The sequence below is a fragment of the Dasypus novemcinctus genome, chromosome 1 (assembly GCF_030445035.2).
Source record: "Dasypus novemcinctus isolate mDasNov1 chromosome 1, mDasNov1.1.hap2, whole genome shotgun sequence".
Taxonomy (NCBI): domain Eukaryota; kingdom Metazoa; phylum Chordata; class Mammalia; order Cingulata; family Dasypodidae; genus Dasypus; species Dasypus novemcinctus.
Window position 1 is genome coordinate 48937925 of NC_080673.1, and position 27812 is coordinate 48965736.

The 27812-nt window shown below is 35.0% G+C and overlaps 2 protein-coding genes and 1 non-coding gene across 3 annotated transcripts in view; 2 read left to right on the plus strand and 1 right to left on the minus strand.

Annotated features, from left to right (window-relative positions):
- Positions 1 to 506: 506 nt before the first annotated feature.
- Positions 507 to 27805, minus strand: ABCE1 (ATP binding cassette subfamily E member 1). The gene is made up of 18 exons (XM_004484988.5): positions 27646 to 27805; positions 20294 to 20398; positions 19253 to 19338; positions 17603 to 17700; positions 16433 to 16550; positions 15886 to 16023; positions 15694 to 15763; positions 15352 to 15448; positions 14355 to 14444; positions 9252 to 9373; positions 6828 to 7049; positions 5871 to 5930; positions 5711 to 5769; positions 4755 to 4865; positions 4532 to 4674; positions 4283 to 4405; positions 2918 to 3029; positions 507 to 1604 (listed from the first exon to the last, which is right to left on the minus strand). The coding sequence occupies exons 2-18, from the start codon at positions 20394 to 20396 to the stop codon at positions 1557 to 1559; spliced, it is 1800 nt and encodes a 599-aa protein (XP_004485045.2). The 5' UTR covers positions 20397 to 20398; positions 27646 to 27805; the 3' UTR covers positions 507 to 1556.
- LOC111763689 (small nucleolar RNA SNORA72) lies at positions 8036 to 8165 on the plus strand. The gene has a single exon (XR_002796513.1). It is a non-coding gene; the product is annotated as a small nucleolar RNA SNORA72 (small nucleolar RNA).
- The window catches only part of ANAPC10 (anaphase promoting complex subunit 10), a 112776-nt gene continuing 112313 nt past the window's right edge, over positions 27350 to 27812 (plus strand). Inside the window, exon 1 of the mRNA XM_004456516.5 lies at positions 27350 to 27571. The gene's annotated coding sequence lies outside the window, so the exon portion shown is untranslated. The remainder of the gene's footprint in view (positions 27572 to 27812) is intronic.

The window sequence follows — 27812 nt, forward strand, 5'->3', positions numbered from 1 at the left end:
CCAAGAATGGTGCCGCACACACGGAGAGCTGACGTAACAAGATGACATAACAAAAAGAAACAGATTCCCGTGCCGCTGACAACAACAGAATTGGACAAAGAAGACGCAGCAAATAGACACAGAGAACAGACAACCGGGGTGGGTGGGGGAAGGGGAGAGAAATAAATATATAAATAAATCTTTAAAAAAAGGCAACAAAAAGTTGCTATAGTACCTACTTCTTAAGAAGAAGTTGTTGATTTTTGAAACTGTGACTTCTCAGATTTGTATTTTGAGGGAACTACTGCTTTAAGGGAACCCAATATTCTTTAGAAATGCTTTTCCCTAAATTGTTAAGTGACTATATAAATTTATATTTAAAGAAAAATAACAATATTCTTGAGAATAATTAAGCTGAATACAGAATCTTATAGAATGGTAAAACAGTAATTCAGAGTGGAAATGCTACTTACATTTTTCTTTCATTTTAGTGGGCAGAGGAGCACCGAAATAATTTGATAAAGATGTTCAAAAGCACCAAAAAACATTTATTTATTTTTAAAGATTTATTTATTTCTCTCCCCCGCCCCCATCACCCCAGTTTTCTGTTCTCTGTGTCTATTTGCTGCGTCTTCTTTGTCCGCTTCTGTTGTTGTCAGCCGCACAGGAACCTGTGTCTCTTTTTGTTGCATCATCTTGTTGTGTCAGCTCTCCATGTGTGCGGCGCCATTCCTGGGCAGGCTGCATTTTCTTTTGCGCTGGGCGGCTCTCCTCACTGGGCACACTCCTTGCACGTGGCTTGCACGTGGGGCTCCCCTACACGGGGGACACCCCTGTGTGGCATGGCACTCCTTGCGTGCATCAGCACTGCGCATGGGCCAGCTCCACAAGGGTCAAGGAGGCCCAGGGTTTGAACCGTGGACCTCCCATTTGGTAGATGGACGCCCTAACCACTGGGCTAAGTCCGCTGCCCCAAAAAACATTTAAAAACAATGCTTAAATTAGTAACAAATACCATTTTGTGACAGTGGTATTTTGTAGTAATTTTCCTTGGAATGTAATATAGTGGCAATAAGGAGCAAGGATTGAGAACAAATAACAAACTATAATCCTGACAGATGTTTATTTATCAAATCTTATTAGTGGAGTCTTCGACCGGCTTTTAAAATAAGAGCAGTTCCATTATACAGGCATACTTGGCAGATCATGTAAGTACAGAAAATGTTTCTCAAAGATTTTTAAAATGGGGCAACATGGTCAGCATTTGATACATGAATATAATACACATATTGAAAATCTTCCCAAACATCATAAAAACTTGGAGGTAATTTGTATAACTTGAAATGTCTTCATTTTAAAATTTTATACACAAAAAGGGACACATCACTAAGAACAGAAAAGTGGCAATTCCTCTGTTCAGATTACAATTTATAATATAACTTGCTTTTGATGTTACAATTAAGCAAATTACACTCCAAGCTCCAGAGTATGTGGGGCATAAAACCTGATTAAAGATTTATACAATTCTAATAAATGTTTCTTTTAATAAATGGCTTATTGATATCCTCGGATTCAGTCTAGTCATCCAAGAAAAAGTAGTTTCCACTCTTCTTTTGTTCTACATCCTAGAAAATGAAATAGACAAACAGCAGAAATCAGCAACACCAGTCTTCTATGTAGAGGTAGACTTTGACCTAAGGTATTACTAGGAGGTGTTTATAACCACCTCTGTGCAATCGCCTATGTACCACCTATTTCTGGATATTCCTGGTTCAATACTTAAAGGCTAGGGGACTACCTCTACTCCTGCCGCAGGGCAAAACAGCAATACTACTAGAACACCTCACTTCTTCCAACTCAAGCAAAGCTACTTCACCCAATACGCTTAATTCACACATATCAAATTTTGCTCTGTTTATGGTAAGTTTCTGGAAAAACTATCAAATTCTATTTTCATCATTTCACCTTTAGCATCTGGACTGAATGTTAATATAGTCAGTTTAAGAGATGCTTATTTCCTAAAATGTATATAAAAATAGTACTGTTTATAGTTTGGTCAATAATAATCCATCTACCTACTTGCTTAAATCTTATTAAGATGAAGATGTGACCATGTAAGATGAGTGGGCATACAGAAATGATTAACAGGCATATATCTAATGACTGAACCATAAGTCTCTACCCAAAATATAGTAATACAAAATGTTAACGCTTTGGAAAAAATTCTTGGTAACATTAAGATGTATATAGTGTTGGAAGAATTTAGCTCCCCTTTTCTGCTTCAAATGCTTTCCATTACTGAGGAAATTCCTCAGTGCTAAGACAACTTGTCATTTTGCCATCCTAGTCAAGGAGTAACAACAATTATTTATAAGCAAAAAGCATAGCCAAGGCCTATGGTATTCAGACATTGTGTTAGGTGCTTAAGAATACAATGTGAGTAAAATGACCTTTTCTTTGCCTTTCAAGAGCTCACAGTTTAGTATCAAAGCTAGAGGAGTAGAAATATGAAAATAACTGAGTCCTATAGTATAGGTATAGCGTATTTTAAACCTTGTAAATATTAAGGATGATGGATAGAGAGCCATGAAATGTAAACAACCTTCTCAGTAGGCAGTGCAGGGTATATTAAGAATGGCAGAAATGGCTTTTAGTATTTATTCACTTTTTTTTTTGAGTGACCAAGAGAAAATTTTTGTCTTCTAAAAAATGTTCATGACTACATTAAGTGTAGGGTGCACAATTACTCATCACAATTGCTGCCTAACAGACGGAAATAAGCCATTCAAGTATTAAAATGGGAAAAAAAATAAGAATCTTAGAATTTATAAATATCTCATATGTATTTTTAAAGAAAAAGCCTTCAAATGCAAAAAATGCCTTTCAATTTAACACTGAATAGAAGTTATCCATGATTTAAGATAATTTTTCCACATACCTTAATTGAATTAAGTTTGTTTATTCTTGGCCTATAGTTGTTTGGATCTCTTCTGAATGTAATTTCAAGCTGAGACAAAAATTTATTCATGCCAGCCAAAAGGGTCTGAGGACTAGGAAAAGAAAAGGAAAGACCAACTGTGATTAAATTTTACCCTCCAATTGTAACTATCTTTTAAGATGATGAGTATTAAGAATTCCTGTTCCCTCTTAGCTCCACAATTATAAGTCAACTGCATAATAGTATAATCACAGCATATGATAAATCTTTTATTTAAAAATGTCTTTGCTTTGGACTATATTTTGCCTGGCTATAAATATTTTTGTGCAAAACATAAACAACACAGTTTAATCTGTGTTTCTAATATGGAAAAAGATACATTTTAAAAAAATGTTTTATGCTTTATTCACTGTTCTCACCTAAGCTAATTCTTAAATCATGCTAAATCACCTCATATATATGAAAGAATTTGTAAATGCAAAGTGAAAATATTTGAATAAACTTTATATATTCTAAGACACTCCTCTAACTCTTAAAGAAATAAACATAATTCTCAACAGTTGTTAATACACATTTAAAATGAAAACAAAGGAAATTAGGGAAGAAGCTCAGTAAAGTACTTTTATTTCCTGGATTACTCTAGCAGCAACTTCATTTTCTACTTCCCCAACACCAGAAAAGACTACATGTTGGAACCACATGAAATTGTTGTTTTTATAAATAAAAATGATTGAATATTTAGTTTCATATAATTCAACTTAATTCAAGATTTTAGCACTGAAGTTATAAGAAATTTCCAATAAACTGATTTGAGTGTTTCTCTATATCACAGGTGATCTCAATCACGCTAAGGGAAATTAGAGGGAAAGACAGGAAAATATTAATTTTAACTCTGATATAGATCAATACCAGATATTTGGGATCTACTCTGAGCTCTACCAGTCTAAGTTTGGCAAATCATGTAACTAACTTTATTCAACATGTAAAATCAATGGTTTTCAACAAATTGTCTACAAAAAACCAAAATCCTAATGAATCTTATTTGGAAGTCCAAATGAAGCAGATAAAAGTTAAGATGAAAGAAAAGGGAAGGGGTCCAGATCTCTGTATGCTTATCTCCCTGGGCCAGGGGTTCTATACTAGACTTGTCTGTAAGGTACTATTCTACAGTCTCATCCAGGATTCAAAATGAATGATCTCGGGAATCATAGAAGCATGTCTAGCATTTCTGGTTGTCTCTCCTTTTTTACAAATTAAAGTATGACTTCAATGATTGTAAGTTTATTGGAAAAATTTAAATGTAACAATTTTCTAATTGTTAGAAATTATAATTAGCTTTGCATATTTTTAAAAAAGTAATTTTACCTGTTTGCAACAGTGTTTTTGGATGGAACACCATCAAAAACGATGACTCTATCTGCTAGATAGGTGGCCATGATGAAGTCATGTTCCACAACAAAGGCCGTCTTTTTTGCGTGGAGTATGAAACTAAAACAAGACAATTTTGGAATCTCTGATAATAGCTTATCATAAAACAATTAAATATTATATTAAACATTCTTATATGCCAGTGCGCATACTCAAAACAAATACTTGTATGGCCAAGACATTTACCGTTTGACAACTCTAGCTGCCATCAATCTTTGTTCAGAATCTAAATATGCAGACGGTTCATCAATTAAATAGACATCAGCAGGTTTGCCCAAACAAAGAGCTAAAGCTACTCGCTGCAGTTCACCACCAGATAATGTCTGCACCTATTTGGAGAAGAAGTTGAGTGAACCACGAATCACAGTGAGGCACCAAAGCTTAAAGAAAAATAATTATTTTAGAGCACCTCTTGGTCGATGATGTTTTCAATTTGCAGAGGCTTCATCACATCAGTCACAAATTGTGGATGAGTATAAGCATCTCTTATCTTTTCATGTAGTAACTGGCGAACACTTCCCTATTTTGAATGAAAAAACATTTCAATGTTAATACTTCAGTACAGAACTCTTACTTGATCTGTCATCTTTAAATGATGTTCTTTAATTTCAGCTCTCATAAATAATATAATCAGTGAATTCCTTCTTTCCTTTTTTTTTTCTTCCCTTCCCAAATGCCAGCATTTGTATATTTCTACATTATCAGGGTATGCAATATTTACTTTTTTTTCTGTCACAGTAGTGACAATGTAGTTGAAAATTAAGCTCCAGAGCAAAAGTATACGAATTTGCCACCAAGATTCCCACAGTGCCAACCCATGTAATTATCTTTCTGAATGCAGATTATAGTCATCCGAGTCAATGTGAAGTGGTATCTCACTGTGGTTTAATTTACATTTCATTAACGACTAATGAGATTGAAAAATCATATAGAAAGTAGAGTTGATGGATTACCACCCCCAACTCCATTATTAACACCTTGCATTAGCTTTTCCAATACTTAAAAATCAGTTGTAAGAATTCTTTATATATTCTGGATACAAATTTCATATTAGGTATATAATTTGCAAATATTTTCTTCCACTCTGTGGGCTGTATTTTCACTTTCTTGAAGGTATCATTTGCAGCACAAAACCCATCAGGTTTGTAAAGGTTTATTTTGGAAAAAGATGCCAAACAGATCTTAAAAGCATTCCTTCTAGAAGTGGGAAATGAATCAAGGACCACAGACTTAATACTCTCCCCAGCCACTTTCAATGAAACGATACAGAATCTGGGAGAAGAATTTTGATACAGTAAAGGACTAAAGGTATTAGCATATACATAAAACTTTCCCTAATCACCAAGTAACAGAACAAAAACTCACAGTTGATTTGGGACTAATCTTCTGTGGCTTGTAACTGACATTTAGAACTGGTACTTCTCCTGCAAATGAATGCAAACAAGACAGACAGTGAAAACTGCCCAGATCGTCAAAGTGTACCATATGGAACACAGGGTGAAAAGATTCAACATTACAACAGTACCTCCTTCATCAGGTTTAAGTCTTCCAGCAAGCATTCTGATAAATGTTGTTTTACCAGTACCTGGCAACACAATATAGAACACATTGACCTGAAGGATGCTTCACTGAGAAATTTGTTTTTAAGATACAGACACTACTGAATTCTGAAGATTATATAGGAAAAAACCAGACTTTCATGGTTCACCTCATAAGCGCCACGCTAAGCTAATTAGGAGGAATAAAGACTAGCTAATGCTTATAACGACCATTTTAATAAATGGTGAATCCACAGAGCATGATGTGTAAGCAAGTCTGGGTTAGACTTAAAAATATTTATTCAGCTAAAATATCAATGCATACAACTGGTAAAATAATATCCTGTTCCTCTGTTTCTGTACCTAACTATAACAAAACTGATCAATCCACTACACAGAACTGTTACAAGAAATATTTACCAAATGTTTTTTCAGTTCCAAAATACTTTAAAATAAAAAAAATTAAAAAAGATAATATAGGCTGTTTTTTGTGGTTTTTTTTTGATAGTTTACCATCATTTTAAAGTTCACTAATATGAAATTAATTGCAATCTGATTCAAAATTCCTATGCTAAACACTAATATTGCCACAACCTGTGTATAAAAATTTCTTCTACAGTAGTTTTATAAGCTGTAAGATTACCATACAAATTTAGTTTTTATAAAAATCCTGAAGGCAATACCACATATTTGGTGGTCAAATTCATCTCCCAGCTACAGGTATGAGGTCAAACTAATATGAAAAATGTTGATAATACCACTCTTACCACTATTTACAAAGGCAGAATAATCTGAATTTAAAATTAGGAAAGCTCTAAATAGAGATGAGCAAGGGATGTTCCCAGCTCTATAATTAAGTTAGTTTTACACGGATAATTACAACTATTAATTATCATAACTGGATAAAAAGAATTTCAAGCCATCACAAAATAAGCAAAACTTACCATTTTCCCCCAGCATCACCATAATTTCAGAATCTGTAAACTCTCCAGCTACAATTGCTAGCTCAAACTCTCCCATCTTTTTCTTCATTCCTGGATATTTATACATACACATCTTTTTAACTTCTTCCTCATTTGCTGTCTCAGCCACTTTAAAAACAAGTGACGCATCTCTGAATCTCAAGTTTTCTGTTGGAACGTAGCCATCCAAAAAAATGTTTATGCCTGTTAGAAAGGCATTATAAGTAAGTGAAGATCAATTAGAGACTAAAATTTTCAACAGCAAAATTAATCATATGAAAGCCAAAAATTGGGCTCTTGGGGATCCACATATGGATTTTAAATATTTATGCATTTTTGAGAACATGCAAGTTTGCATACAACGCACGTTTTAATAGCTTGTGCATATATATGTGTACATATATATATTACACACCAAATACTAAATCTTTTCGTTATCATACATGACTTTCATATAAGATTTTTACCTCAGGTTTTATGTAAAACGTGCAAATTTGGCATAACATTTTATTTTAAGGTCAAAAATTGCAATAAAAAAATGACAACTAGACAGGAATGGAATATTTTCATAGATAAACAAAATCACTAATTTGGGGATACATTTAAAAATAAGCAATGTGATCTATGAATATTATTCAATGCTCACATGGTAGTTAACCATATACTTTGAAGTTGGATTTTTGCTTTTTTCTTCAAATTAATTTTGCAGGTTCATAAATTGAATAACGAGCTAAAACTTCACTTAACATTTCTTTTGGCATCACTGTACAAAGCAAGCATCATTACCTAAACATTCTGATACTTGAAAGTAAACCAACACATTGTTTAATAAAATCCCTCCCTACTAAAACTGTAAAATCCATGGTGGCAGGGTCTTTATCTTACATATAGTCTTAGCCTAGAACATAGGTGTTCAATAAATATTTGAACAAATGAAGAGATACATTTATTCTACCAAAATGAGCAAATGACTTTGGACTGAAAGCACTTTTAAAACTATTATTGTGAGGTTAAAAAATTAAAGCCAAAAATTAAATAAAAAAACTTGAAGGAACCTTATTGGCCACATACTCCAAACACCTAATTTATCATATAAGGAAATGAAGGCTGACTTCCGCTCAAAAATCACAGCAAGTCAGTCTTTGCATTCCTATTGCAAAGCTTGTTTTCTGAATTTAAAAATGAGTACAGTATGAATATTCTGTCTTGATTCTGTGATAATCAGGGTAGGCTAAACATTTGCTATATTAGAAACCATGCATGTGTCTCCGGACCTAGTTGTATCCCCTAGGTCTGGTTTTTAGAATGCTGGTGATAAACCAAGTCTGATTTATTATATGACTATCCTTGCATGGGAAATGGCTGTAATTCTAGGTATCTTTGGTTAACCTTAAGAGATACAGCAGCAGCAATAACTCTGAAAATAACCAGTGTTAGTTAATTTTGCAGAGTTATGGCTAAAGAAGGGAAATTTTGTGATTACAAGTTGCCATTAAATGAATTGTAAAATTACTGTTTTATTTTCTAGAAAAAAAAAAAAGGTACAAACTGTAAACTGTAATTGGCTTTACCATTCAGAGAGAGCTTTTACATAAACAATTTTAACAAATAAGATGCAAATGAAAAAAATCTTACCAGGAAGAATTACTTGAATGGGATAGCTTTTAGACATGGCATTTATAACTGTAATCATGGAAGAATTATTTCCCACATCCTTATGAAACTGACTCTAGAATTAGTGTATGTCATAGAGTAGGCACTCAAATACTTTTTAACTGACAATAAAAGAATTAGTATCTGATTCTGACATCATCTCTTAAGGCTGGAAACTTGATAGGCTGTAACCTCACAATTTTTTCTTTAAAATATCAATCTGTGGATCTCAAATGCAGACATAGATTAAGTCACAGCAATTCCATCCCACATCTTAAATTGAAATATTTATGTGCTTTCTACAAATTAGAAAGGCTACCACCACCTTTTAATTCAAATATATCATGTAATATAAATTTCTTTTTCTAAAAAGCACTTTAGGTATTTCTTTCAGAAACTATCTTTATGAATACAAGATAGCTTAAAAAAAAAGGAGCACGCCAACACTTTGGGAGTTATAAATACCAGACTGATGGTGCAGAAGTCAAAATACAAAACAAACTTTTAATACAAAAAAAAGTAGTGAAACTGTTAAAGCATTTTTACCAGCCCCAATAGAAAATTCTCAAAAAGAAATAAGCTTTGCATAAACTGAGGTGTATACATTCTACTAAGTTATTAAATTCGAAAAGACCACAGTAATGGACAAATATTTATAGCAACATAAAACAAGTACTTAATTTCAAAAATAATACTTTTTTTAAACACTAGAGTCAAAGAAAATGCTGCATACGTAGAATGTTTTCAAGTTACCTTCTCTTACACTAAAAGGCATTGTGACAACACCATATGCACTTGGTACGCCATATAAACAGCAGATGAAGTCAGAGAGATAGTCTAATACACTTAGATCATGCTCCACCACAATGATATATCTGAAAAATTGAAAAAGTTTTATTTTTATATGTACCATAACATATACAAGTAACTAAAACTCTTATATAGGTTATTTCTCTTTATTACAGTTGTAAATTTCAGGAAAACAGATAGTTTCAAAATTAAGTAGAAAGACCATATAAAACAAAGCCATAAAATATCATCTTTGAATATGGCTCATTATCTAAGACTATGTTTAAAACTTTTCCTAAGAAAAAAACATGAAATGGTTCATGAGTATATGAAATAAATTTACAATCCATATAAAGAACATATTTTAAAATAAACTTTACAAAGCAGAAACAATGATAATAGATTTAATTCAGAGGTAGCTTAAACTTTATTATACTATTCAATGTATTATTAAGTCTTTCCACTTGTCCTGTCCCATTTTATCTGTAGTATGGAATGCATAGAGAAACAGGTGACAGAATTCTTAATCTGAGGCTTTTCAATTTAGCTGGGGAAGAAACAGATATGAAACAACAACAAAAAAGACTAAGTGGCAAAATATGTTCTACAGATAAGATAACATACATATATCTAGCGCAGAATAGGTGAATAATAAATCTTTCCCCTGACTCCAAAACAGTGATTTTTTTGTGCCGCTATTTCCTGTTCATTTTTGCTTATTATTTGGCAATAACAAGGGATTAGTAAATGAAACTATATACCTATCCAAAGGTTGTTTTCAGCTAAGATCCTAAAGCAGTAATAACTCTATAGCACTAATGAGGTACTCCTGTTTATCTGAAGAGTGTTGAATGAAGTGTTGAATACATGTTGTCGTCATAGTCAATTTTTCCATAAAACTTTTTACCCTCCACTCTCCAAGCTCTTTCATGCTTCAACGTTCAATTTACATGAAAATGTCCTAGAATACTTAAGAAAGAAAGAAATCTATGCAGGATTAATCTATCACATAACAAGGTGGATTGGGCCTATCTCCAATTAAAGTATATATGCCTTTACCTGTTACAGAAGGATTATATACTACTATATACACAATATTGATTTAGTTCAGTGGTTTACAATAGCACACTCTGTTTGGGTATTATTTTTGATTATCACAATTAGGATGGCATCACTGCCATTTGGTGGGCAGAAGTGAGTCAGGAATGCATATGCCCTGCAAAGTGTGAAACAGTCCCATATGACTTTCAAATGCTCTGCCATTCCACACTGACCATAAATTAGAATAAAATTGAAAAGTTTTTACAAGTTAAGCAAAAAGTTCAGTCATTTTGGCTATTATGGAGAAGGAAATTTAAATTGTGTAAATTTAAATTTATATACTGTGCACATTGTTTATTCAATGCATTATATCATCTCCTATGACACATAAGTGAAGTTAGAGGAAAGCAATGTAGTTATTGCAAAAGCAATTAAACCCAATGGAAATGCACTGCAGAGAAGATATGAGAACATATTTAGTGAGTTTAGAATGAAATACATACATATTTGTAAAACATTTCTGTAGCATAGGAAATTTGTGTTGTAAAAATTTATTCTACAATTAAATTTTCAGTTGCCTTCTGATTTTCAGTCTTACTGACAATATTCTTACAGGCAATTTATAAAGCCTCTTGTATTAGGGTTTCTTTTTCCAATCCATCCTCTATTCCTTATTTATTCAAACATATGATCTCTAAGACCTTTTCATATTGTTAACAACTAAATGTATCATAGAGTTAAGCATCCTGTGATTTTCCCTTACCATCAATCTATCATTATGAAAAGATTATTTTAACCCTATTCCTATAAACAAAACCCAGCACACTGATAAAAGTCTTATTCCATAATTTTCTCCAATTTGTCAAGTTGTTTTGACATGTTATCCTTAATACAAGGCTCTTTCCCGCTCATAATACAGAAAAAAGTCTTTGTGTTGCATTACATCTCACACTAGCTTTTACTCTAGGGTAATTCTAGATCTCTATTTATTTCACTTTCCTATTCTTCCTATAAAGAATAGCTCCTGATTGCCTTTATTTTTTTAAAGATTTATTTTTTCCCCACCTCCACCCCACTGTTTTTGCTGTGTCCGTTTGCTGTGTGGTTTTCTGTATCTATTTCTCTTTTTGGTCTTCTCATCTTTCTCCTCTAGGATCCAGAGATTCTTTCTAGTCCTGGGGACCGCTGATGTGGAGACAGGTTCCTTGTCAATTGCGCCTCAGTTCCTGGTCTCTGCTGAGCTTCACTTTGACTCTTTCCTTCGTCTCTCTTTTGTTGTGTCATCATCTTGCTGCATGACTCACTTGCGCAGGAACTGGCTCACTGCACAGGCATGCTTTCTCTTTTTTCACCAGGCGGTCCCAGGGTTTGAACGTGGGTCCTCCCATATGGTAGGTGGAGGCCTTATCACTTGATCACCTTTAATTTTCCCTGATCACCTTTAATTTTAAATTTTATTCACTACAAGTCGTATGTGTACCTGATGACTTCATTATTTTCTAATGTTATTTGCCTGCCTGAGCATGTATTGAAATAAATGTCATCTGACTGCAAAATATTTTAAGTTCTTTTTATTACAAGTAAGACATTATTTGGTATCTAATCAAGATATCAATAAATACTATAGATTCATTTTCGTATAATAAAGGGTGTAAATTTTTTTTTATAAAACGGCTTGAGAACTACTGATTTAACTATTTGTGTATTCCTTCCTTTATGAGACATGGTATTTTTTTTTTTTTTTTTTACCAGATTGTGAAGTTCTTGCAGTCTGGGACTGTATTTTATACACCTGCATTTTGCAAAGAGCATATCATAATGCTCATGCATATGTATGAAGTGAAAATTAAAGCTATCTGGCCTGAATAAGATGGCTTCTTTATCAATATTTCAAAGTAGGATTTACTGTTTATCCTCTGCAGCACTTATGTTCCTTGAATTGAGTTTTTCATTAATTCTGAAAAATTCTCAGCCATGATCTCTTCATGGCTTTTTCAGAGTCCTATATTAAGGTATATGTAATCTTCTCCATCCCCCACATCTCTGAACCTCCCTCCTGTATTTTCACTTCACTTTTGCTCTGCTGTATTCTGCTAACTTTCAGAAACCAACTTTTTAGTGGTCTAACACTCTTTTCTGCTGTTCCTAAACTGCCTAATCTGACCAGTGAGTTTTCAATGTCAATGACTATTCTTTCAGTAAGTGTTTTTGCTTTTAACATTTACCAGTTGCTATTTTGTAGTTCCACACTTAGGGTTATGAATCCTCTTTTTTGTCTTTATTTCAAATATTGATATTTTAGTCTCTTTTCAGAATGTCACCTGAAGTTGTTGGAGGTCTTATCATACTGTCTGTTGTATCTGCTGACTAATTTGTAACTGGTTTCCTTCTGTAATTCATTATCCTGGATTTGAGCTTCATAAGGCTTTACCTGTAGGAATTCTGTGTGATCAGGGTTGATAACATATCCCTCCAGAGTAGTTTTATATCTGCTTCTGCTAGGTGCAAATAGGGCTACAAACTCCATGATCTTTTAAAATGTTAATTTCTCTGCTTGGAAGGTTCCTAGACTTCACTGGTTATATAAATTTCAACTCCTTGCATGTAAGGTGATGGACCATGAATAGAGATTTGAATAGGAGCCTTCCACTCCCAATGAGCTCAGTGAGAGACAAATGTATGCTTTTTTGACATTAAGTGCTGATAGACAATTTTTATAGTTTGTTTCCAATTTACCCTTTTGCTAAGAAAGTAGTGCTTTGAGGGTCCTGGCATTTTATGTTACTCCAACATGAAGCCTTGTTTTTTGTGCCCAGGTGGGTATGAAAATCCACAATCTAGTACAGATACCAGCAACATCCCTCAAGAAAGCCATGTCCTCATCTCTTTTCATTGATTTATAGTTCCCTAAGGATTTCTCTTGGCTTTCTTATAAAATCAGCTGTGTATTTAAAAGGATGTTTTCTTAAATCAGCTACTAAGGAGAGGCAATATGGTATAAAAATACTGAATAAAAAAACCCTGGTTTCTGGTCATAGTTATGCTATATAGTCAATTTGTAATCTAGTGCAAATAACTTTCTACCCTAACCCTGACTTCATCTTTAAAATGGGAATATCATTTAAACATTCTAACTCACAAGATTTACCATGAGGATCAAGTTGGATAATGGATTTTAAAACTCTGTAAACTAAAAAGGCACCACATAAATACAGGACGTTGGCAAGATCCTGAACAACATAAACTACTCTGATTCTTTTTTTTTTAATAATTTTTTTTTTAAGCTTTTATCTCCCCTTCCCCCTCCCAACCCCAGTTGTCTGTTCTCTGTGTCTATTTGCTGTGTCTTGTCTGCTTCTGTTGTTGTCAGCGGCACGGGAATCTGTGTTTCTTTTTGTTGTGTCATCTTGTTGTGTCAGTTCTCCGTGTGTGCGGCACCATTCCTGGGCAGGCTGCACTTTCTTTTGTGCTGGGCGGCTCTCCTTACGGGGCACACTCCTTGCGCGTGGGGCTCCCCTACGCGGGGGACACCCCTGTGTGGCACGGCACTCCTTGTGCGCATCAGCACTGCGCATGGGCCAGCTCCACATGGGTCAAGGAGGCCAGGAGTTTGAACTGTGGACCTCCCATGTGGTAGACGGACACCCTAACCACTGGGCCAAGTCCGCCGCCATCTGCTGATTCTTATAATGCTCTAAATCAGTTTTTTTTTTTTGGGTGAAATCACATATCCATTTGAGAATCTGGTAAAAGTTATAGATCTCCTTCCCAGAAAGCCATACATATATTCCAAAGTCTGTATATAATTTCAGAGTATTTATAGGCTCCCTGGAAACAGAGGTGGTAATAAATGAATCTTGTACTAAGAGCCTCTAATCTAGATAAAAGGGAGTAAATTCAGGTGGTAGCGCTAATAAACTAATATAGAAAACATGTATAAGTCCTGGTGCTGTCTTTGGAAATCTGTAAAATTCCCCAAAACAAAAACAAAAACAACACAAGCATATATACCAGATCTGCACTTACCTGTCTGGATTTATTAGCGATCGTATAGTAATAGCAGCCTTTAAACGCTGCTTGACATCTAGGTAACTAGAAGGTTCATCAAACATGAAACTATGAAAAAATAAAAGAGAAGCAAATACAACAATTTTAAGACAAAGATGACCTAATTCTATCTTGTATGTTATTTTAAGGCATCATAATATAGATAGCCTCTGATTAACAACAACAAAAATCCCCTCATATACTAATGCAAAGTGCACTCCATAATGGTGCCAACACTTGTATTCTGTTCACAAGTGGAAGGAAGAACAAAATTATCAAAAGCAGGGCTAGCATACCATTATGGGGAAAGCCTACCAGATTAGGCTTTCAAACTGGTAGCCTCTTTAGAAGATATATATAGTCTAAAGTAGTTCAGAAAACTTTTCTCTTAATTAACTAAAGTCAGTTATAATAAAACAAATGAAGTTTTTTGAAAGGAGGGTATGGTATAGAATTCACTGAGCACTTTATGAAGTTGAGTTAGCCTGCACTGGATACCAATGTAGAAATGTCATAAAAAAAATAAAAAATAAAAAAATAACTGGGAGAGAGGCAGGAAAGAAATATACCTTTCTCAATTCCTCATTTCCCCTTTATATGGCATGTCAACCTGACCTAGAGCTTTAGACCTCATTCTCTACGTAAGATACTTTTAAAAGCTTGTTAGAAAAAAAATACAACCCAAACAAACAAAACAAAAGAGCCTGCTAGACTAGCTGGAAAACTTGATTCAAATAATCTTTTTATGAAAAAGGATGTTTTAAATTTATCTAAATGTGATTTTGCCCCCCTGCAGGAATAACAACAAAAAAAAGGGATGGTGGATACAGAACTGCTTCAACATCTTACCTTGAATTTCAGCCTTAGATGCTATTTTTATTCAGTTTCTCTCAAAACTATTGCTTTATTACCAGCATTACAAGTAAAAACTCTAAAATAAGGATTAAGATACACAAAAGAGGTAAATATAACCTACATATCAGCTTTCTGTATGCAAACGACAGCACAAGCAAATCTCTGCAACTCTCCTCCTGATAGATCTTCAACATTTCGTTCTTTTAGATGGGTTAAATCTACAAAGAACATAGAGATACTGTGCTCAATATTATAGGTTTTATTTTACCTCTTCTATGCAAAATGTACACAACATATCATCCTGCTTTTGAATATTTTATAGTTGAAAACAACATAGCATAAAAAGCAAATATGACAATTACCAGAGATATTCTCATTCATTTTAGTAGCCCATATAAACATGCATACCTTTATGACTTAAATTCAGGGCCTTTTAAAACACATTAACAACATTAATGCTTACCAAGCTGTTGACATACAATTGCCTGCGTCTTTGTTTCATCCTTTCGGTCCAAAATAGACCCAACTGTTCCCTGCCACAATAACAGAAATATTATATATGTTACCACTACTTTTCTTCAGTGATAACAAGAATCACAAAGTAAAACAGGTTTTCTTTGATGTAGCTTTTATACCTTCCTAAACAGCAACTGACCTTTGCAGCTTTGGGAATTTGGTCTACATACTGAGGTTTAATAATGGCTTTCAGGTCATCTTCTAGAATCTTGGTAAAGTAATTTTGCAATTCAGATCCTCGGAAGTAAGTCAAAATTTCTTGCCAATCAGGTGGATCCTAGAAAAGTAACATATAAGTATCTGAATTTAAATAATACAATTTTAAGAGGATGAATCTATAAGAGTAAAACAGCAAAAACGATACTTTTTTCATGAAGAATAGAGTATGATATACTAAAAGTTTTTCATCAATACAAAATAAAACATCCAAATATAATACTTTTGGCTTCTAACACAACTGCAAGATTGGAGTTGGATTTAATTTTAAATCGAGGTTTACCAACTCATAACAATTTAAGCCACAAACAGATTTAACAAAGAATAAAATAGTTTCATCCATTCACCAGAATTTTACAAATCTTCTTGAAAATTAGAATTTCAAAACAAAACAAAACATACAGCCCCTCCTTCAAAGTCTCACAAAACCAACCCGAGATAGTTTTATTTTATAAGGAAGTAATACATACATCATACTTTCCCAGGTTTGGTTTTTGCTTTCCTGCTAAAATTTTTAAAGCAGTTGACTTTCCAATACCATTAGTTCCAACTAATCCCAAAACTTCGCCTGGACGAGGGATAGGCAACCTGTTATAGTGCAGAAAAATTAAACAACGCAGACTTGGGCAGAAAAAAGCTACACAGTATAAGAATGGTGTATTTTAATGCACTTTTACTCCACACGCATCCATTAATAAGCTAAGATATATATGCCAGATATTATTGGCTATCAGGAAAAAGCCAGCCAAGATTAACTTAAACTGTTAATTGTTAGCAATGCATCCATAACCAAGATCACTTGAAATTTTATTGACTCAATTTTCATTCAAAGTCCATTCTAAAGTAACATGTCTTTTTTTACACACAAGGCTCAGTCTAATGTGTAACAAAATGCTTTGGTACAAAATTATATAGCAGGTGCAACCTCACACTTTTGTTTTGTTTTGTTTTGTTTTCTGGCCTGCCATTTACTTACAAGGAGAAAAGTGCCACATCAACCAGACATATTCCACTTCATTCTCCCTGTTGCAGTAGGCCCTTAAAGCTGGCAGGTTGAGAAATACCTTTTTATTAGTTAAATCTAGACTCCCAGATTAAAAATATTAACGTTCAGCAGATAAAATTCTCAAATAATTAAGAACTTGCTTGTGACTTAATATATTCAAATTTAGAGTAATATTCTCTGTAGATTATAAGAGCAAAGGATAAATAAAATCAGACAAGTCTTCTAAAAAAGGTGCTTTGGGGATTAGGGTACTATATACATTAGTGTTTTGTAACTGTGGTTCAGAACCCAGGAAGGCTTTTTAAAAGAATCACCTGGGACCTTTTTAAACATTCTGAGGGCCAGACTGTATATCGATATAGATATACTGATGTAAACCACCTGGGTTTCTTAAGCCTGGCCATTAGTAGTTTTTAAAAAATCCTAACATGAAATTCTAACATGAGTCAGAATGAATCACTGACATAGAGTATGATTTGGATCATGTTATATAATCCTGTATTTTCCTTTGGTGAACCGTTAATACCATTCCTATCCTTTTTTCCTTTACACTGAAAAGTGCAAACAGAATTTGGAAATTCAAAATATTCTCAATGTTACTGAATTAAAGCACAATGTTGACTTGAAAATATACCTGTGAAGTTTGAAGGCATTGGCACAGTATCGATGGGTTGTTTCTTTTTCCAAGTTGCTTGGTAAATTGACAATTGATAAAGCGCCAAAGGGACATTTCTGTTATTTAAAGTAAAGAAATTACTTTATGTATTAATTTTCAGAGTTATAAACACGACTAAAATGGATAGAATTAGAAAATTATAAACAAGAAATCTTCCAAACATGAGTTTGTGAAACTCCTCTTATTTCATTTTCTTATTGACTTAAAACAAAACAAAAAAACAAAACTAAGTTCCTTGTAGAAGGGAATCATATTGCCATATTTTGTACTCCCTTAGGCATTTAATGTTTAATGTGAAAAATCTTATAAAACTTAGGTGGTGTTTTTTAAAGACAAGAGAAGGTTAGAAATCAACATAAAAACTGGTCACTGAGGATATGACTCCATATTCAATCTATCACATGAGCTTTCCCTTTACTTCCTTCAATTATTCCTGTCCTTACGTGCTTCCTTTTCTACCTTGTAAGGTCATTTAAGGTAATGGACTGTATCGTTTTTGGCTATTTACATCTCACCAAGATAGCATATTACTTTTGTAGAGGGCAAGGGTTAATTAATGTCTTTCCCTTGTGACTTTTATCCATCCCATAAAAGATGCTCCAATTCCAGCTGAGTAAATTAAAAAAAAAAAAAAAAAAAAAAAAGATTTATTCATAGAAAAGTGTAATATTTGATTATCAGATAAATGTCCAAGACACAATAATGGAAGACCAGGGAGGTCATTTAAGAGCGGTAATGTGGCTAGAAAACCTTCTTAATGTACAGATGACTATAAAAGTACAAACAGAATATAACCTCAAATTAGAAATCTGTTAGGTAGAACTGTTCAATTAGTCCAGAGGACCAATTCATGGTCTTTGTGCATAAAGGCTTCAGTGAATTTCCATTAAGTTATAAGAACGTAAAGAAAGGGGGAAAAAAAACCCTCTCATCAATATTTTTTCAGCTACTCAAAAGTATGTACTTTATATATAAGTATGTACAAAGCCTGAAATCTCATCTCTCTACAGCAGCAATGAAAGAAAACAGAATAAATGATAATATATTGTTCAAAAACACATTCCCATTACCTATGACACAAACATCTAATGAGAGATTAGTAAATATGTGCTAGAAGGGATGTTTCCTGTCTGCCTTTCTAAAACAAGGGAAAATGTTTTTAGGAATCTATGAAATCTTTCTGGATACTTAGATTAGGTTAAATTTTAAAATCTGTGACTGTGTGCATTTGTATTTAAAATGTGTGAACTTAAAATTAAACACAAACTTGAAGCCGAAAAAAAACATACATACTATGACAACATTTATTCTTACATTTCCCAACAGTTCTGACAAAGACATGTTGGAGAAGGTCCTTCTCAGAAAATGGTAAAAAAGAGAAACTAAATTTGAGTATGGCAAGGATAATTTTTAAAATGGGTGGTCTGATTCACTAAAAATGCAAAAATATTAGATTACTCATATAAGAATTTCATTTCCCTGTATTTACATTCTTTATTCATTATTTAATATTTTGCCTCCTTAAAAATAATTATAATGTACTCAGAATTTTCAGGTTTCATTTTCAGGTTACAAATTTGCTCTGGTAAATAAAATGTTAATACTTACTTTAATACAAATACCGCAACCAATACAAAGAGTTTCAGAAATCCATGCTATTTTGCTCTGGGGTGTAACCTCTATACATAGTTTTCCTAGTAAAGGAAAATTATAGAGTTAAGTCATTTTCCCCAATCTGCTTATTTTCTGAACATTGTTATTTAGGCAATGCTGGTTCCAAATTTCCATACAGAAGCAGATTTTCAACAAGGCCACAGAAAGAAACACATTTGAGATGTCTAAATCAATGCTTTGTGGGGTAAATTTCTGCATATATTCCATATACGAGTACTCTTAGCAGGCAATAGGGATATAACACTAATTATTTATTTTGTTAAATTCTCTACTGGAGAAGAAAATATGCTAGTAAAAATAAGGCAGATCCTGAAAAAGCTTTATTTTTGAGCTGACTTATCCAAATCATTTCACAAAACAAAATATGCCTCAAATTGGGACACCAGAGACAGGAATAACATATGTTAGCTAGATCAGTGAGGCTCCAAAAAGGTATGCAGTTATTTAATATGCAAGAAAAATTAAAATTGGCACTAGGGACATTAAAAACATTTTCGAATAGCATGGGAGACAACAGATGACAGTTAACACTCCTTTCAAGATTCACTGAGTGTATCCTCACTAGAACATTTAACATAATAATCACTTTAACATAGCCCTTAAAGACTACCAATAATTCTTCAACTCTGAATTGCTGGAAATTTATTTAATATTGAATATATAGTAAAGCCTCAAGAATAGTCATTCCTATTATGCACTCTTCTTTTAAATATAAAAATTGTATGAAATACAAAGATAAAACAGCAGTCCCTACTCCTGACAAAGTAATTACAAGACTTTTTAGCATTATAAGAATCTCAGTTACCCGAACTCTACTTTGATTTCATATTCCATAACTTTTAAATTATAACAAAAACTGGCTTTCTTATCTTTATATTTTAAATAAACTAATGAAGAAAACAAACAGAACTATCAAGCCAATTTCTTTCTTTTAAAACCTTCTCTAATCTTTAAATGATTCACAGAACAGCTTACCCATTCGAACCACGGGGCAACTCTTTTTGCACTCCTGCCGACATTTCTTAGGTTTACACTTATCATGGTTGACAATAGCAATTCTTGTTAATTTGTCTGCCATAACTGTAAAATATAAGAATATCCAGGCCTTCTATTAGAAGAAAAATTAACAATATTATGGCAAATTCAGTAAAATCAGTTAAGGGGCATAAAAATTAACAAGAGGACATATACTACTACAATATATTTAGATGATATGATTATCTGGAAAATGCCAGAATCAAGTAACACCAAATACAAAAATAAAATAATTTAGTGATATTGAGAAAAAATTTTACATATATACTTTCCATATATACAATTAATCAGAAGATTTATATAATGAAAAAAAAAAACCCCACCATTTACAATAGTAACAGAAAGGAAATTACCTAGGAATAAACTTAAGATATATACACATTAAATGAAGAAACCACCAAAACACTCCTTAAAGACATCAAAGACCTAAATAGAATGACATGCTGTCTCAGTTTGTTTTTACAATAGTAAATACGAGAGATTTCAACCCTTCCTGAAGTTGTTCATTTAATCCATTCTTAAGGGGAAAAAGCCAGAAAAGCCAAATCTACGGAAAAACAAAATTAATAATAGTCAGGAAAACTGACTAAGAGCACGGGGGATAGGGGAACCTCAACTAACAGATTAAAAAAAAAAATGATATAGGATCTCAATAATTAAAACTATGATATTAGTACATGAATACAGACCAATGAAACAGTTTAAGAAGACCAGCTACATAAGTTAAAGATGTTTACTTCCTCCCAAACGAAACATTACTTCATGTCATATCTTTCTGACTATAATGATACTGACAGAAATGGGAGATAATTATTGTGATAATCATGTTGATCAACAGGGAAAAATGAAAAGTGCATTCCTCGGGGAACCTGTGATATTTTGATATAGCATGGATATTAAAAGGAGACCAACTAATTTTATGTATATACCATATTTACCTTTTTCTAAAAGATTTTATTTTATTTATTTCTCTCCCCTTCCCCCCGTTTTCTGCTCTCTGTGTCCATTTGCTGTGTGTTCTTCTGCATCTGGCTTGCATTATCAGGCATCACCAGGAATCTGCATCTTTTTTTTTGTTGCATCATTTTGCTGCATCAGCTCTCCATGTGTGCGGTGTCACTCCTGGGCCGGCTGCGCTTTTTTCACGTGGGGCGGCTCTCCTTGTGGGGGGCACTCTTTGTGTGTAGGGCACCCCTACATGGGGGTACCCCTGTGTGGCACAACACTCCTTGCGTGTGGCAGCACTGAGCATGGGCCAGCTTACCACATGGGTCAGGAGGCCCTGGGGATCGAACCCTGGACCCTTCATATGGTAAGCGGACACTCTATCAGTTGAGCCACATCTGCTTCCCCCGTGCTTACTTTTAAAGCTTTTATAGGTCTTGGTATGTTACAGTGCAATCTACTATATAGCATTAAGATCAAAGTAAACTTCAATATGTAATGAAAGAACGTGAAGCCAAGATTAATGGAAGGCAAATAAAGACTTCAATTTACAAAGCCATTCTTTGGCTTTTACTATTGATGGCTGATTCTCAACCCTGATTTTTGACAGACTGCTTCCCCTGGCAGATGCCTCAAGTCTTTTCTCATACCCCTCATATCATTAGGCTTGAAGGGGGAATAGTGGTATTGCTCCCAAATGCTGTTTCCCGATATTATTGCTCTATTCTTCCTAAAGCCAGCCAACTTTGTTTCTAGAGCATCCAACTGTCTTAAGTCATTTACTGACCAGTGGATCACTCCTTCTTCTCCGAAGATTTCAGTCCTTGGCACACCTCCATTCTCTTTTACAACTCCTGCCATAATCCTTGGTGATTTCAATATCCTCATAGATGATCCTTCTATTAGTGCATCCTCTCAGATCACTAATTCCTCTCCTCCAATGATCTTGTCCTCCATCTTACCTCAGCTACCCATTCCTTTGGTTAAACCCTAGACCTTGTCAGTACCAATTATTGCAAGTCTTTCATAACCTCAATTTCAAAAACGCCCTTCTCCAAGGATGTTGTTAATGTGGGAAAATGCGGCAGGTGTAGGGAGCAGGACATATGGGAATCCCTTCTATTTTTTTTTTTAAAAAGATTTATTTATTTATTTAATTCCCCCTGCCCCTGGTTGTCTGTTCTTGGTGTCTATTTGCTGCGTCTTGTTTCTTTGTCCGCTTCTGTTGTCGTCAGCGGCACGGGAAGTGTGGGCGGCGCCATTCCTGGGCAGGCTGCACTTTCTTTTCACGCTGGGCGGCTTTCCTCACGGGCGCACTCCTTGCGCGTGGGGCTCCCCCACGCGGGGGACTCCCTTGCGTGGCACGGCACTCCTTGCGCGCATCAGCACTGTGCATGGCCAGCTCCACACGGGTCAAGGAGGCCCGGGGTTTGAACCGCGGGCCTCCCATGTGGTAGACGGACGCCCTAACCACTGGGCCAATGTCCGTTTCCCGCCTTCTATTTTTTGTGTAACATTTAGGTAATCTAAGTATCTTGAAAAATACATATATTAAAAACAAACAAAAAACTTCCTTCGTCAATCACCACTCCTATCTTTTCAGTTCACTTCTCTAATATATAACAAGAAACAATCCTTTCATATTCCCCCATTCCCTGGGCCTACTATCTATGGATTTTCACTGTCCCTCAGCTCTTCATATCTTTGCTTCCCTCCTGACCCAACTAAATATCTGTCATAATCATTTAAACCAACCATAATTTTGGTTAAATCTAAATCTTCACTACATACAAACAGCTGAAAATGTGTAGAGAAAAAAAGCCATGTTGTCTCCCTTTAAATCCATTATCTCACCTGGACCCTTATTTCAGCATCTGACTATATATTTCCCTAGGTCCACAGTTCCCCATATGTGTGTTGAGGCACTCCTGGGCACCATGGCAACTCAGATACTTGCTACAGGAGAGTAAATTTTCCAGGGGAAATCTATGATACTAGACATCTTTCAAACACCAAACAATCTACTAGCTTCAGGTCATTCGGTTTCAACATTAAATTACACTACATTGCTTGTTATGATGTTATATCTTTGTGATGCTCAGTTTTCGGCAGTTGTTGTAAGAGAATTAGTTTGAAACAAAAAATGAGAATGATGGTGTCCAATCTGATTCCAAGGTTTGAGAATGCAATAGAGTATTTATTCTTTCAATTTATGTGTCCCCTCCCACCCCCAAAAGCTACTAAGCTGTCAGAACATAATTAGTTGTTTTGAGCTATCTAATAAACATATGCCAGCTATTTCTTTTTGCAAAGGGACACTCAAAAAAAATTACTGACACTAAGGGTACTGTGAACCAAGGAAGTTTGGGAATCTCTGTTCATTTACTAATATACTTTCTCATCCTCAGCTGATTGTCTCATTTTCTATTTCATTGAGAAAGTAGAGGTATACGCAGACTACCACAGCTACTCATTTGTTTCTACATACTCTACTCTCACATTTTATTCTGGATTAACCGTCTGGTTCCCATCAAAATACATTTGTGCACTAGAACATGCTCTTTAAGGCCAATGTTCCAAGAACTCTGCCCCCTGTCTCCCAAATATTCAACTATACTCTCCACTGGCTCATTTCCATTAACATTCAAACATTCTATCATCTGATCCCCACCCCCACCCCTCATCATTGCCCTGTTTTCCATCCTTCTACAGCAAGATTCCATAAAGTGTTGCCTATACTCAGTGTCTCAAATTTGTTTACCATTTTCTTTTCTCAGGGATCCACTCCAGGCTTTAGTGCCCATCATTCCATTAAAATAGTTTGTCAGGTCATCACTGACCTCTGCAATGGTTAATCATCAATCCTTAATTTACCTGACACAAATTATCACTCCTTCCTACTAGATAGAAACTCTTTCTTAACTTGGTTTCTGGTATACAGCATTAATATGGTTTTCTCCCCTTCTTTCCTGATGGGTCCTCATCTCCCAAGCTTCTAATTATTGGGAGTGTTCCAAGTCCCGTTCTTTTTTCTGTCTACACTCATTTTCCCATCTCCCAAGCTGTTCTCATTCAGTCTCATTTATACCCTGCTCTCAAATTTCTCTCTAGTCAGAACCCTTCTTCTGAATTCTAGATGTATGTAGCTATCACCTGTCTATCCAGCATCTCTTCCTGAAAGTCTAGTAAGCGTCTATAAAACTGAACTTCTGAAATTCTCCACAAAATTTGCTTCTAGTCTTGCCCATTCTGTTAAGTGACAACTCCATTCTTCCATCTGCTCAGGCCCAAATTCTCATGGTCATCTTTCTTTACATTCCATAACAGCAAATTCTGTTGATTTAACCTCCAAAATATATCCAGACTGACTCACATCTCACCATTCTGGTCTAAGCCACTCATCCTCTTTCAAATGCATTATTGTAATAGTTTCCTAACAGATTTCTTTATTACCCTTGCCTTCTCTACTCAAACCCTCAATGGTTATTCTCAATATAGTACCCAGAGCAATCCTTTTAAGTATAAATCAGATCATGCGATTTAAAATCCTGCAATGGCTTCTTTCTCACTCTGAATAAAAGCCAAAGTCCTTAAAATAACATAGGCACTACATAATCAGCTTCTGTTAACTTTCTGATGTCATCTCCAACCACCCTAGCCCTTGTTCATTTGAGTCCAACCACATTGGCTCCTCCTTGTTTCCTAGCATATGCCAGGCATGTTCTTGCTTCAGGGCCATGGCACTTTCTGTTCCTTCCATCTATAATGCTATTCACCCCAGATCATTTTATGACTAACTCCTTCAGATCTTTAATTCTATTTCTCAGTAAGCCTTCACTAGCTGTCCTATAAAAAAATGTACTCAACTGCCTTTCTATCCCTCTTCTTTGTTTCATTTTTCTCCTTAACTCTTTCTACTATATGACATGTATTATATATGTAGAGTACATATACACATTTATCATATATATGTATGCCTATGTATACATATTTTCTCTCTCTACAAACACACACATGCTTTTTCCCCTTCCCAAGTAGAATGTACACTTGTCATGAGGGGAGAGATTTTTGCCTATCCGCTCATTCCAGTGTCTGAAGCAGTGTCTAGCACATAGCAGAGGCTCAAAAATTTCCAGTGAATGAGAAAATGAATATAGTAAACAATGTTCCTATAGGTTATAAGAACTTCAGAAATACTGCAAGGTAGCCATATTTTTGGTCTTAATTTCCCACTAAACTACTCACTGAAACAAACAAACAAAATTAGCTAAATACACATGCAATAAACATAGATATGCTACAAACCTTCATTTTCACTCCTTTAAAATCTTTAAAAACTGGTATAGTCCAGGTCTTATAAAGGTTAGATGAGGAAGAAATGAATTTTGAAATGCTATAAAAAAGCTATTATTCTGGAGAGAGGGACAATCCATAAAAACAGAAGATTCTTAGTACGCTATTAAGATGATAAAACGATACCACACATTTTAATTTAAACACTGAATGCTTTTCTGTAAATTACTCAGAAAGATCATAATGAATTTTCCTCTAAGACATGAATCTTTTATTACGAAGTTGTAAACTTTATTTCTGTCAATCTACTAAACTATTTCATATAATTTTTCTCTTTTTAAACACCAAGTGTCTGTAGATAATTTTTTTAGAAGAATAAAAACACACCAGGGATAGCTAATGATTTACATACAAATAGTGATAAATTATACATTTAAGAAAAATATGATTTTTTGTAGAACTGTTAATCGGCTGTGTCAATGCTTTAAACTCATTTTTCTATATGTTTCAAATAATTAGGGAGAGGAGAGGTTCCTATTTTTATTTTCAATGAAAAAGATGCAGGTCAGCAAAATTTGGAGGGGAAGACTATAGTAACAGACTAATGGGAACAAAGTGGGATTTGAACCTATTTCAGATCCGAAAATAAATTGTGATCAAATTAGGTACTTTAACAATGACCCTCACTGTCATTCTTCCAGCTACAAGGAAAAAAGGAAGGGGGGCATACATGGAAAGCACTTGCTATCTAAGATTAAAATTATTATAATGCAGTGTAAAAAGTACTTTAAAGATACCTGATAACACATGAAAATATTGTAGCATGCTTATTATTAGTCTTATAAAGCACATGAACATAAATCGAGAATGGGAGACAATCTGATGTCAAAGAGTCTAAATGCAAGATACTTAAAAGGGAAACAAAACAATGCTACTTTCTTTCCCCTCCCCCCCACCAGCAATTACATGAAATTTTCTTCCCAAACAAAATTTTAAAAATAAGAAGTATTTAATTTAAAAACAAAACAAAACACCCATTTAATGACTGCAACACAAATGCCTACATCATAAATGCCTAGTTAGCAATCCTGTGATTCTGTGGAAAAGAGGGTAAAGAATAAAACAAGTTGTTTCACAGTTATTTCTATTCCTAAAGCATCGACTTTCCCATCAAAAGAGAGATTAGGTTTACGAAGTTTATGGGATGTGGGTATTTGGCTCTGACATTCATTCACAACAAATACTAAATGCCTACGATGTACGAAGCCCTAAAGGAAAAATAAAGGTATTTTGAATAAAGACATTACCCCTGATCTCAAGAAGCTTAAATAATAAAGGAATAAAAGGACAAGTCACCAAGGGGTAAAGTGTCAAGTGCTATAAAGGCACACCAAAAAAGCAGCAACAAAAAACTCTAGGCGTTCAACCGCGAGATTATTTCTGATAACCCCAGTTACAGCCAAGTACATGTGCTCTTAGACAGGAGTACATGCGACGTTTGACCATAATTTCCATGAAGACTGGAAGCGGACAAGGAGTATTCTACTTCATGGCGGCAAGATGCCATGACTCATTTCACAATCATCAAAAAGTGAATGAAAAACCCACGAGTCTCCACAATCTAATACGCATATGTGGGGAAAAAAAATACATATCCAATTTACTGTGCCAGGGGAGGGTGGGGACAGTAGCGGATGCGTTAAATTCTGACGTGTCTTCCTCTCAGAAGGTTTAAGTCGCGCCTGAGAACTGGGTAAAGGGGAGTGGAGGCGGTGAAGAGCGCTGAGGGACGGCATCTAGGTCTATACTCACAGCTTCCGACCCGGGTGGCGGGCAACAGTGCTCGAGAGCAGGAGGGCAGAGCTAGGCGACACCACGCACTCAGCCGCGCCCGCACTGGGGCGGTTCCAGCTGTCCCGCTGGAGCCCAGTGCCACGCGCCGCTGCCATCTCCACCGCCGCCACCTGAGGCCTAATCAAGGTAACTCGGAGAACACCCTCAACGTAATGGGGAGACGGCAGCTAACAGCCGAACCAAATGGACAATTCACTTACCTGGAGAAAACGACCCCCTTGCGGAGGGGAGCTCAGAGGCCAAATCAGCTCTTGCCTTCACCCCTCTGCCTCACAGCGTGTTCCGACGGCCACCGGCCAAAATGGCGGTACCTAGACACCGCCTCGCTCTAGCCATAGGGAGGCAGTGCGCGTGCGCGACAGAGAGC